Source organism: Musca autumnalis, unplaced genomic scaffold (genome assembly GCF_047663935.1).
Source record: "Musca autumnalis isolate F117 unplaced genomic scaffold, ASM4766393v1 scaffold_2, whole genome shotgun sequence".
Lineage (NCBI taxonomy): Eukaryota > Metazoa > Arthropoda > Insecta > Diptera > Muscidae > Musca > Musca autumnalis.
The window spans coordinates 265,181,253-265,195,027 of record NW_027411755.1 but is presented as its reverse complement, the minus strand read 5'-3'; the positions used below and the strand labels follow the sequence as shown (position 1 = coordinate 265,195,027).

Below are 13,775 nucleotides of genomic sequence, written 5' to 3'. Positions count from 1 at the left end.
CCCATAAATCTCGAGTTTTAGGGTAAGTAATGATTTTTATGAAATTCCATGTATGCAGTTTTATTTCTTCTCACTAATAAACAATATTTAATACAACAAAAGTACAAATAACGGTAAATTTTAAAAAAAAGCAACAAAATGATAGAGACAAAAGTTTACATACACCCCAAAAAATAGATGTATTACCATACAATTTACGGAATTAGCAGTAAAATTAATATATATTTGGCGAATATCTCTGGGTGCCTGAGATATATTTTAGAGAAAAAAATATTTTTGGGAGCCTAAATGTCGTTATTTAAGCTCAGACTCGTTAAATCTGACCCTTGCTTAATTCTTTGCAATTTTAGGTATTGTACATTATAAAAAGCACAAAATAAGTGTCGGATTCCAAATCTTGAGACCCCAGAAAGCTTTGAAGTTGTTTTTGTGCATAATATACCTCCTTTGGACGTCGATAAATGCACATTTTTCCTCAGATTTCTCAGGAAGTTAATAGATTCCGCGGAATTCTTGGGGCAAATTAAATACAGAAGGCCTTGAATTGCCTTGTAATATGGTCAACAAACGGTAACAAATGAAAGCCTTATGAACACAAAAGTCTAAAAGGACATGGCAAAAACTTCGCCATTTCCAGAGTACCGTAGCCACGACATTCTGTATGTAAGTTGAGCGTTTTAACAACCATTGCAACAGGGCGGCAGTCTAATAAGTTATATAATATTAAACAACACTGAAGTAATTTTATAAGGGGTAACCCCCAAAAAAGGTATTGTTCATGATTTTTTTCCAAAAAAAAAACTGCCACCACGTTATGTGGTGCCAACTCTAGCTCGAACCGACTAACCGATTGTCATGTATTTTTGTGGGCTTATTTAGAACATAAAGATCTAGTCCTCCATCTATCGATTTTTTAAAAAAAATTAGATTTTACTGAAATGGTGGACCACAAAATCAACATTTTAATTTTGGCTTAAAAAAACTGACGATTTTCCGTCGCGAAACGGGCAAAAAACATTTTATTTTTTTTAAATAAAATCTATCGATGAAAGGCTAGATTTTGATGTCCTTGATAGTCATACAATTTTGTGTGGTTACCAAGGACATTAAAATCGCTTCATTATTTTTCGAGCTAAAGTTGGCACCGATTTCAAAATGTCATTTCGAGAAATATACGTTTTTATGTTGCATACAAAACACAATAATTTTGTCCTTTCCAACAGTTTATATCTCAGGCAATATTGTTCCTATAGACTTGAAAATTTTACCACATATGCTATGCTACTTCTATCTCAAAATAAATAAATAATTTTTTTTTTCAATTTTCTGAAATTTACAAGTCGTGACCCCTTAATAATGAATATACTAAGAACGTGTCATTCCCGTTTCCCTTCAATTTACCTTTTGTCTCCTTCCTGATGACAGGTTTTTTATATGCAGACAAAAAAAATCATTTTTCACGATTTTTTTAAATAAATTACTTTTAAGTAGTTCTTTCTTTCATTTGAAAGATCACATCTTTTACTACATATGGAATTTTTGTTGTTGAAAAATATTGCCTAGTTTTGTGGTAAATGAAACCATATTTCTGTAAAACCGTTTTGGCCGAACGGGCCGATCTTTAAGCGTAACAGATTTTTAAAAAATTTATTTAAAAAAATGTAAACTGTCAAAGTCAAAATTTCAATTTTAATGAAACAAAAAGTCGTTAAGTTCGGCTGGGCCGAAGTTTTTATAACCTCCACAATAAAATAGTCTTAATTAAGATGGAGTAAATAGTTTTTCTACAATTTTACGTGGAAACATTTTTCGACCATGGATACCCCAAATGTGTAAATTATCTACTCTAATCAAAAAAAAATGTGTTCAGAAAGGTACCAACTATGGGGGCTATATCAAAGTTTCGATCTATCTTTAAAATTTTTGGTGGAAAAGTTTAATAACTGCAGGGAAAGTTAAAAGTCAAATTACAGGTAGTTCGGTCAATCAATGTAGCTAAAACCCTCAAAATACCGAAAATTGGGAGGTACCCTTATATGGGAGCTATACCAAAACAGGGTCCTTTGTTGACAACTTTTAGTGATGAAGCTTCGTGACCTCTAAACAATACGAGACGAGTCCTTAAACGGCACTCTTTCCAAAATGTGTGTGGGAGGCACCCGGAGGAGTGTTCCGATGCAGTGCATATTCGAACGTAATCCAAGTCTCTAAGAAATAATACGATGTACAAAATTAAGACCAAACCGGATTCTCCCTTCGAGGGTTATCTTAAGCACTAGTCAGTTTAGTTGGCGTCGTCTCAGGAAGTATGGACTTGCCCCAAAAAATTGCACCGTTGTAAAATGGGCCGCAAGGCGAATGTGTTTCAAACAAATCCAAAACTGTTCGAGAAGAGCTGGTAAACTATACTTTTCCCAAAGGAGTGGACAGATATAGTCCATATTCGAACCTAAGTAATATTTCCACTTTCCTAGTTACGAACAATTCGGTTAGTCCCTTCTGGAACTATCGTGAGAATTATCTTAGCTAAACATTTTGAATTTTTGTGGGGGTAATTAACGAAAGGGGTAGACCGATATGGTCCATCTTCGAACCTAAACAAATTTTGGACAACATTTACGAGACCTACAAAATGTTGAGGGTATACAAAAATATTAAAAGAATTTTAGAAATAGTTTTCGGTGATTCTTATCGAATCGATCAATGAAAAAAGACCAATATTTCAATGTTTTATTACACTACTTTTTGCCAAAGGTATCACAATAACTTCAAGACCCCGTACAGCATTATAATGTTTAACAATTTAAATACCAGGAAATCCTTCTTTCATGATTTGATAACTTTTCTATCATGATTGTGACATTTTGTGAAAGGAATGAAATGTAGTTCAATGCAAGAAAATCACAACAATAAAAAAACACATATATCGACGCATCCAAACAATAGTATGCTAAGTCGACTTGGCATGTTTTCAAGTTCTTTACATTTTTATATTTAACGTCCTTTAACTTAAATTCTGTCAAATTTTGGTAATGATCGGACTATCCGAACAGAATTTATAAACAAATATTTACTTAGCATAGTACTGAAGGTCAAAGAAATTTCCAAACTTTTAGAGCTTGTCCTGCAAAACTCGCTTTTCAGAATTAGCAAACTATTATTTAGAGGTGTCGAACGTCCTTTAACTTAAATTCTGTCTAATTTTGTAATGATCGGTCAATCCGAACAGAAGTTATAAACAAATATTGACTTAGCATAGTACTGAAGTTCAAAAAAATTTCCAAACTTTGAGAGCTTCTCCTGCAAAACTCACTTTTTATACCCTCCACCATAGGATGGGGGTATATTAAGTTTGTCACTAAGTTTGTCACTACTCGAAATAATCATTGTAGACCCCACAGACTATATATATTCTTGATCAGCGTGCACTTCTACATCGATATAGCCATGTCCGTCCGTCTGTGGAAATCACTCTAGCGTCCGAACGGATTGACGTAGGTGGATGAAATTTTGGGAAAATCTATTATTTGTACGTAGGACTTTTGGTATTGAAAGCGGGCTATGTAGGTCCACGCTTTCGTATAGCCCCCATACAAAATGACGCGTGACGCGTCGTCGTTTTAAGGAATGTTTAAGATAGTTGTCCCATTTTACCACCAAATTGGTTGTAACTTTGTATTTTGTGTCTCCAGAGGCCAAAAAACATTCCTACCAAAGTTGGTTTATATAGGTCCACGTTTTGGTATAGCCCCCACATAAGGCCCTTTATAAAGTACGCGTCATTTTAATATATTTTGAATGTATTAGACCCATTTGACCACAGAATTGGTTGTAATTTGGTATTTTGTGTCTTCAGAGGCCAGAAAACATTGCTACCAAAGTTGGGTTATATAGGTCGACGTTTTGGTATAGCCCCCACATAAGGCCCTTTATAAAGTACGCGTCATTTTAATATATTTTGAATGTATTAGACCCATTTGACCAAAGAATCGGTTGTAACATTGTATTTTGTGTTTCCAGAGGCTAAAAAACATTTCTACCATAAAATGTTTACATAGGTCCACGTGTTGATATAGCCCCCATAATACGATATCTCCCGATTTTCGATATTTTGAAGGTTTTAGCCTCATTATCCCACCGAGATGACTGAAATTTGGTATTTAGTCTTCTTTAGGTGTATAAAACTTTCCCCCAGAAATTTGTAGGTATAGGTCCACGCCATCATATAGCCCCCAGAGAACGGTACCTTCCGAATTTCGGTATTTTGAAGGTTGTGGCCACATTAATCCACCGAAATGGCTGAAATTTGTGGTGGAGGGTATAAAAAGTTCGGCCCGACCGAACTTAACGCTTTTCTTACTTGTGAACAATTCGGTTAGTCCCTTCTGGAACTATAGTGCAAATAATCTTAGCGAAAAATTTTGAACCTTTGTGGGGGTAATTAACGGAAGGGGTAGACGCATATGGTCCACCTTCACGGTGCTCTTGAATCAAGTTTAAATGGAAGGTGCTTACACCTGGGAAGTTTTTGCGGATTCTGAAACTACAATGTTCATAGATGAGAAAAATTAAAAAACAAAAAAAATCACCGGAGCGCTTTTTATATAAATCGCGATTCAATTTGACATTTTTAAGGGTTGTTTAGGTTTTCACGATTTTTCTTAGAAACCGCAAGTCCTATCAAAAATAAACTAAAAAAAATGTTGTAGCTAGGAAAATTCTCTATAAGATTGTCCTTTACGGTATTTTCGTTGGTTTTACCAGTTTTGAGATATGGAAGTTCAAATTGGAACAATGCACTGACGGTATCGCCCCCTTATGAAACAATGTCATGAAGGGTGCGCCCTAACTAACTTTTAATGAAAACCGCTTACACAGAGGAAGCTTTTGTGAATTCCGAAACAGCAATGTTCATAGATGAGAAAAATCCAAAAAGAAGAAAAAAATCGCTGTAGGGATTTTTAAATAAATCGCGGTCAAAATTCACATTTTTAGGTGTTTTTTAGGGTTTCGCGATTTTGCTTGGAAACCGCAAGTCCAATGGAAATGAAGCTAAAGAAAATGTTGTAGCTGTGAAAATTCTCCACAGGACTGACGTTTAAGATTCGTTCTCAGGCTGTACCATTTTTGAGATAAAGAAGCTCAGTTTACATTATTATGTTTTTTTGTAAGGGTTTCGCGATTTTGCTTGAATACGGCAAGTCTTATCGGCATGGGACCTGAGAAAATCTTATAGCTTTGAAAATTCTCTACAAGACTGGCTTATGTAATTTTTCCTAGGTTGTACCATTTTTTGAGATATATAAGTTTAAGTTAGGAAATTGCAGTCATGACATTGTTTTATAAGGAGACGATACATAATTGAATTGAATTTGAATTGTCCCAATTTCAACTTCTATATCTCAAAAGTTGTAAAACCTACGAAAATATCATTAAGGTGTATCTTGTAGAGAATTTTGATAGCTACAACATTTCTTTGTTCCCATTTTGATGGGACTTGCGGTTTCCAAGCAATATCGCAAAAACCTAAACAACCCCTAAAAATGTCAACTTGAATCGCGATTTATTTAAAAAACGCTACGGCGATTTTTCTTGTTTTTTGATTTTTCTCATCTATGAACATTGTAGTTTCAGAATCCGCAAAAACTTCCCAGGTGTAAGCACCTTCCATTTAAATTTGATTAAAGAGCACCGTGCCTTGGAACCTAAACTAAGTTTGGACAAAATTTACGAGACCTAACATTGGACCAAATAGATTGATTCCTTGAGAGTTATCGAGCGCACCAGGCAGCCAGACAGACGGACGGACATGAGTAAATCGACTACAAGTTGTCTGAAATGGATTTCATCCAAACATACTTAGGGTCTAAAATCATATAAATAAATATTGAAAGAATTTTAGAAATAGACCAATATTTCGACGTATTATTGCACTACTTTTTATCAAAGGTATTACAAAAACTTCAAGACCCCGCACAGCCTTGTAATTTGTAACAATTTAAAAACCTGGGAATCCTTCTTTCATGATTTGAAAACTTTTCTATCATGATTGCGACATTTTGTAACGCGGATATAAGATTTGTATTAAAAATTTTTCCATTTTTCACACAAAAGTTTTGGTTCATTTCACCCGCTAAAAACTATCTGATCATCATATAAATTGAAAGCTTATAGTCTGCCATAAGCCCACACATTATTTAAAATTTCGCGCTGATCGGACTGTGATTGCGACCTACAGAGCAGATACAAATTGGGATAAAAAATTAGTTTGTGGTCCATTTCACCCCCTAAATGTTTCACGATCATCACCAATAACAATAGCGATCTATTCTGATGTGAAACTGACCTCCATACAAATTTCGTGACGATCGGTCCATAATTGCGGCCTGGAGTTTGATTACAATTTATAATGGACAGACGGACACATATCGCTATACCGCTTTATCTCGTCGACATATGAAAAATGGTATATAACATTGGGGGTCTACGACGAATGTTTCGCGGTGTTACATGCATTTTCAGCAAAACAGAAATTATAATACCCTTCCCACATTGTGGAGTAGGGTATAATAAGCCAATAACTTTTTTCGATTTTTCGAAAGTGATAAATTGAATTCGAAAGTGAAAATATGAATAAATAAGGGGTTACTTATTTATTCATATTTTCTGAGTTTTTCTTGTGTAATTTTTTTCAGGTAGATTTATTTATGTTTAATGCCAACCACCCTCATGTGACTAAGCACTCGAGACTATCAATGTAGCGAAAAATAGTATTAATATCTATATTACTTTTTTATTGCCCATGTCAAAGGAGTACAGTGTTATGTCATTATCACAAACTTGGCTATCATCAGAGGCCATTATCATCGTATCAACATAAAATAAATGTTACTTAGTTCAATTGTAATATTGCTAAATTATGTTCGAATTTCATTACCTTTCTTTGTTGACGCAAGGGAAATGGCATTTATATGGCATTGTATTGTATGTACATAATTATGTCAATACCAATACTAAACATTATGTGTTAACTTGCTGTAATAATTGGTTTGCCATTTAAAGCCAATTACCACGTCATCAAATGTCATCATTGGAAATTAATTAGCCGCATTTAATTATTAATTAATAATTTGTTTAGGGCCTTTTTTACTAGAATTTCCGGTAAGAGCCCAATTGACATATGCATTAACACTGAGAAATAGTAGACCAACATGTTGATTGGAAATCCCAATTGGCCCATTAATGCTGACAAAGTCATACACATGATTGTCAAGTATTTTAAAAATAATAATCCGTAGATTCTGAAGGCTGATTATTTCTGCAGAATTTATAAATGTTTTCACTACATACATACATTTGTATGTAGATCATGTTCAATACTAACGCATATAAAAGTGATGTAAAGTAATACTACTAGTGATATGATATATTCAATTATTTTACCTAAAAATATAAAAATTTCTATTCCAAATCGTTGACTGATATAATCCTTGATCTCGTCGAGGAATAATTGGCATGCACATGTTGATCTTTAAATTATCGATTGATTGATATGTAATTCACTTTGTGAAGGGATACTCAAATTTTGTTGTCAATTGCTGCTATTTAAGACGCACACACATTTATGTTATTTTCTTTTTACCCTTTATGATATATTGGTTATTTTTTCTCTTCCTTTTTTTTCTGTAAGAAATCTCAATGAACCTTAAAATATTTCTCACTTATTTCTATTTTCCTTCATTTTCTTTACACAAAGTAATTAATTTTTTTTTTAATTTTTTCTATTCCTCATTCAAACTAATTTAGTCACTTCTTTACAAAATTATTATCTATTTACGCATACACTATCACATTCCTGTTAATACGCAACTAGTTGCATATCTTTACACAATTTTTGGGCGTGTTGAGGCGTATTTTATATAATATCCTCGTTTTTTTTTTTTTTTTTTGTTTTTTGGTGTCCCGTATCAGTCCACACTTTCTGACTTATATTTAATGGGTTAATGTTAGTTTTTACAATTATTGCTTAGACCAATACAAGAAGATGTACTGCCACGGGGTGGCTGGGGTAGTTGCAACTAAAATTCAGTCAGGCGCATTTGTAATGCTGCCGAAGCAGCAGCATTCTGCTATCGAGTTGAAGAACAAAGCATGGGTTGAGAGATGTTTTAAGATGTTGGTGCGTGCTTACACATCCGTGCCACAACCCTCCTGATAACCTTCGTCGGGCGAATTTCGACTTGTTGTGCTAATGAGCGCCCGCTTAATTGCTGTGACTGGAGGAAGAACAGGAACACCACCTTTTTGCCAGACTCGTATCGTTTTGGCATTGACCGATGTGTTGTTGTGATTAGTTGTTATATTGTTGTGTATGGGAGACGTTCGGGAACTTGTGCCGTCTAAACATGGATTGTGAGGCCTTTGGCGTGGCAGTGTCCGACTGATAAATGGTGGACTGCTAGTGCTTGTGGTGGTTCCTGTGTAACTACTTGAGGTTAATGTGGCTCGACATAGGGGATTACTTGCACCTGGCCGACCTAATGTTCCGCCCATTAATTGTTTTTGCAGTGGATTCATTTGCAGGTGATGTTGCAGTTGTAGTTCCGCACCGGGCACAACCGGCAATCCATAGTCATTGGGATAACCACCCATTCCAGACATAATGCCTGAACCGGAATTTGAGAGGTTCGTCGTTGTTGTTGAGGCTGTTGATTCGGTGTTCATTTGACAACTACCATCATTCGAGGGATACGTGTGATTGAAAGAAGTGCGGGGAAATGTTTTACTAAAATTATCCGCGCTAGTGCCGGTTTCATGCAAATCATACAACTGAGTGCTATCCATGATGGGGGTTTTGTCGGAATAACGTCGCAGAAACAAATCATCTGCCGAAGAGGTGGTACATGCAGCAGCGCTTATGTCTTCCCACAGACCTGAAGGGTAAAGGGAATCACAGCCACCTGCTCGTTTGTACTCCCCGTTGGTACTGAGGCCGGCTAGTTCGGAGTTGAGAGCCTTCGTCAAAATTGGTGGAATTTTCAAGTCGGTGAACTCTTCACCCTCAAAGCGTTTGGTATCATTGATAAGGTCGGGGTTATTGCCAGCAGATGCTGTGGGAGAAATGAAGCATGGTGCCGTTGATAAGACACTGCCATTGGTGGCATAACTCATATCAGTAAGTCGCGGAGGTTTTTGCAATGGATTGGCACTTTGTGTTGAGGCTGAATCCTTTTCGCTGGTGTCCATTTCGTCGGCAATGATTTTTGCTTCGCCATTATTTCCATTTCCCGAACCCATGGTACCATTAATGCCATTTGCTTGGTTTTTATTGCCGATCATGTTTTGCTGATTGATGCTGGTTATTACCTCCATGTTGTTGGGAGTTTTCGATACACTGTACGGTTCGCGCTTAAGACGCATCATCAGAAACATGACAAATATGAGGACAAATATTATCAGAATAACCAGGGCTGCACTTAGACCCACAATCTGTCCACTTCCCAGGGAAGCCATTCCGGCTGCTCGCATCCGAACATGTAAAGTGAAATTAGCTTCCGATGACCCAGCACGATTTTCGGCCACACAATAAAATTCACTCGAATCGATTTCTTGAGCATTGGTCATAACAAGGCGCGATGTCTTCTCGAACCCACCGTGTTCCAGAATATGAAGTCTTTGATGCGAACTGAAGGCTGTGTTATTCGTTAAGAGACGCCCATTCCAATACCAATTAACAACGGGAGCTGGTATGGCCTTGGCCCGACATAAAATCGAGGCATTTTCACCCATGGTGGCTTCGACATAATGCGACGAAGGTAAAATTTCAGGCTTGCAGGCAAAGTCGTCTATACTTAAATCGGCAAATGATTGATCTAGCACCCTCTCCGGGCCTCCTCCACAAACTGGCGCCACTGGATAGGGAATATTCTTTTGCATTAACCACAGCTTGGCATCACGCAAACGGCAATCACACATCCAAGGATTGTCATGCAATTCGATGCCATGCAAACGACTTAAAGTTTCAATGGTCTTTGGCACCAATTCACTCAGCTTGTTTCCATTTAAACGCAACAGTGTGAGACCCTCCAACCCCTCAAAGGCCTGTGGAGCTATCGTCTGTATGTCACAATGTGACAAATCCAATTTATGCAGTGCCGGAGTATCCACAAATGCATTGGGTTCGATTTTCTGTATGCGGTTCGAGGCAATGGTTAGATCTCGCAATGAGGAGATATAACTGAGTGCCATGGAGGGAACACTGAAGAGGAGATTTTGTGATAAATCCAGTTCGACCAAATTGGTGAGACCCTTAAATGTCTGCGGTTCAATATGTTCGATGCGGCAATTACGCAGATACAACTTTTGCAAATTCAATAGATTCATGCGCACGAACTGTTCGTTGAGCATAGTCTGCAGACGATTGCCTGACATATCCAGGACTTGTGTGGACGGATCTATATTGTCGGGTATTTGTTTCAGTTGGCGATCGATGCACTCGACTGTTTGTTTGCCACCCTTCCATTTACACGCACAGACCGTTTGACATGTGCTCATCTGTTGATGGTTGACAATGACCGTGTTGTCCGGCAAATGGTCGACATATTCCTCAGATATTGTGGGACTATCCATGAATGAATAACTGCTACTGACAGCCATATTGTCCAAAGGTAGTTGCTGTTGTTGTTGCTGTTTACGGCCACCTAGATGGCGGGAACTTGAGCCATAATGGTGATGCTGTTGTGACTGTCGATGATGTGTCATATCGGTGGTATGTGATGATGCGGAAGCTAAAGAGTGGGAAGAACCGACAGCTGATGATGATGCCAGGGCTTTGGTGAAATGATACGATGAACCGGAACCGACATAATGTTTAATTTTTTGAGCACGTCCATAGTGTGACGTTAATGATGACGACGACGAATGGGAGGAAATGCCTAACACTAGGGTCGTCGTTAAATGCAGGACGAACCAATGGATTAGAAATGTCATCTTCCAAAGTTTTGTCATGTTTGTACGTTTCCTTAATGACTATTGGCATGAAACGAACAAACGAACGAATGAAAAGGGTTCGTTAGCAAACACTGGTATCCTGTTATCCTTTTTATGTGGAGGCTGGGAAGCAAGCCGTGCTTCCGTTTCCTTAATTTTGTTACACAACACAACCCCAAACAGGTTCTGTTTTTTGTTTTGAAAGTTTTCGTTAAATTAATGGATTCTAGAGCAGAACTTCTTGGGGCAAAATTTTGAAGAAGTTATATAATTTGTTGTTGTGACTTTACTGTTTTTGTTTGGGTACACATTTTGTCAGAGGATTCAAGCAAGCTTAATTTGTAAATATTTTCTTAATGACTTTTTTAACTTTGAGCATATTTTAAAAAATGAGATTTATATTTTTTAGGTTATGTTGCCTCATAAACTTTTCTTCTTAGTTTGCTTTTCATATTCTTGATATATTCGTTAAGGATTTCTTTTCATTAGAATTTTTCTTCATTAATCACATTTTTCGTTATTATTGTTGTTGTGTTTATTTTCACTTAGTTTAGGTTAGGTTAGGTTTTTTTGTTTGCAATATTTTTCTATTGTGTTTGGTATGGTAACGGTAATTAAATAAAGGCAACAACTTCTTCCCACTGCCCTTCCTCTGGGTGCATCTCGCACTCTCATGGGCATGGACACGCACACACAAACACCAATAAGTGGCAATGGAAACCGAGCACACTGTTGTACTCCATCACCGCACTGCCGTTTTTCATGCTTCTTCTTGTTGCAAGTTTTACGCAATTTTTCGTTTAATTTATGCCAAATCTTTTTTCAACTGTATCCGTTTTCCTTTTTTTTGGTTTACTATTCCGTTTTACACTTGAATTTATTCTCAATTTTGTTTTTTTTCTTCACTGATATTTTGACGTTACACGAATTTTCTTCGAATTAAATAAATTATGATGACGATTATTATGATATGCTTGATTGCCTTTTTGGTCTTAATTTTGTTGTTTTCTTATACACTCTCTTTTATCTTTTTTTTTATTTTTTTACATGTTAGCTTCTTCTTCTACTTCTTCTTCTGCATATATATGTATGATATTCTGTGTGATATGTACTTTAATTTTGATTTTTAGGATACACTCAATAACGACGGCTTTAAACACCCAACCATCGGCAACGGCTAATCGAAACGAACTGAATTATCATCGTCAAACTCAAGGCAATGTTGTGTGCCTCGTTTCGCATCTTCACATTCGACCAGTCATGCGTGCCACACCACAGTGTGAATAACAAAATCCAAGTGAAGAGAGTTCTATGCTTGGTGCTTTCCAGTTGCAATGTTTTGTTGTCGTCGAAGCAACATTCATCAACAATTGTTTGGGAGACGTTAAATTCTCTTATATAAAACTGTTGAAGTCGCCATGTGCTCCGTACATTTCATATGTTAACCACTCGTCTAAAAATGTATTTATATCACTAGCAGTGTTTGGCAGATTCAGAAGCGTTATTTTTTACATTGGAGTAACAATGTGGACTCATATGTAAGTGAATGTATGACAAATGTTACGTTGCCGGTATCACAGTGGAAAATAGTGTGTAATTGTCTAAATATCGAGATCATTATACCCTCAGCCTTTAGGCTAAGGAGGGTATATACACTTTGATACGATGAAAATGTGCCTCATCGAAATAATGGTTTTAGACCCCAATTATGTTTGGACGAAATGTGTTTCAGACAATTCGGAGTCGATCTAGCCATGTCCGTCCGTCTGTCTGTCTGTCTGTCCTGCTGGCTGGAGCGCACGATAACTCTCGAAGGGATAAACCGATTCGGTTCAAATTTTGGCTTTCGTAATATTTTGCCCAAACTTAGTTTAAGTTCGAAGATGAGCTACATCGGTCCACTCCTTCCGGTACCTCCCCCACAAAAGTTCGAAAATGTTCGGAAAGTTTGTGCGCACGATAACTCTTGAAGGAAGTGACCGATTTGGTCCATACTTTGTATAGCGTAAACCTTCTACCAGAGTTATATGAGGTTTCAATATTGTCTCAATAGGTCCACTCCTTCGGGTACCCCCCACACAAAATTTCGGAAAAGTTCAGTTTAGGGCCATCTCTCGAATCGCTTTGATTTTTGTTTTAGCAACTAGTATTCACTGCCCTCCATACGACTGTCCACGCAAGTCCATACTTCCTGAGAAAATAGCCTGAAAGTTGCAAAAAAAGCCCTATGACACCATGTGAGGTGGTTGGAGCGCAAGATAACTCTCGAACGGATCTGCCGATTCTGTCCAAAATTTGGCCTTAGTAATATTTTGTCCAAACATAAATTAAGTTCGAAGATAAGCCATATCGGTCCACTCCTTCAGGTACCTCCCTTACAAAAGTTCAAAAATGTTCGGAAAAAGTGTTCGTACGGTAACTCTTGAAGGTAGTGTTCGAATTGGTCCATACTTTACACATCCTAATATATCTACCAGATATAGATCAGGTTCAAATATAAATTATATTTGTCTACTCCATCCGGTACCCCCCACACAAAATTTCGGATAAGTTCACTTTAAGACCTGATATCGAATCACTTTGATTTTTGTTGAAGCAACTTGCATTCGCTGCCTCAATTACGATGGTAAAAGTTTTTACAGGGGCAAATCCACACTTCTTGAGCAAACAGTCCGAAGAGTGTAAAAACCCCCTATGGCACCATCTGTTGTGGCTGGAGATTCACTTCCATAACGGACAATGTCGATCCATTCCTTTTAGTATCTCTTCCGCAAAACTTTTGATCT

The 13,775-nt window shown here is 37.1% G+C and overlaps 1 protein-coding gene across 1 annotated transcript; it reads right to left on the bottom strand.

Annotated features, from left to right (window-relative positions):
- Window positions 1–7,076: 7,076 nt before the first annotated feature.
- kek1 (leucine-rich repeat, immunoglobulin-like domain-containing kekkon 1 protein) lies at window positions 7,077–12,177 on the bottom strand. The gene has a single exon (XM_073964878.1). The coding sequence runs from the start codon at window positions 11,005–11,007 to the stop codon at window positions 8,188–8,190; it is 2,820 nt and encodes a 939-aa protein (XP_073820979.1). The 5' UTR covers window positions 11,008–12,177; the 3' UTR covers window positions 7,077–8,187.
- Between the last annotated feature and the right edge of the window lie 1,598 nt (window positions 12,178–13,775).

Coding starts and splice junctions, on each gene's coding strand:
- kek1 (XM_073964878.1), bottom strand. CDS start 11,007: ATGACAAAACTTTGGAAGATGACATTTCTAATCCATTGGTTCGTCCTG.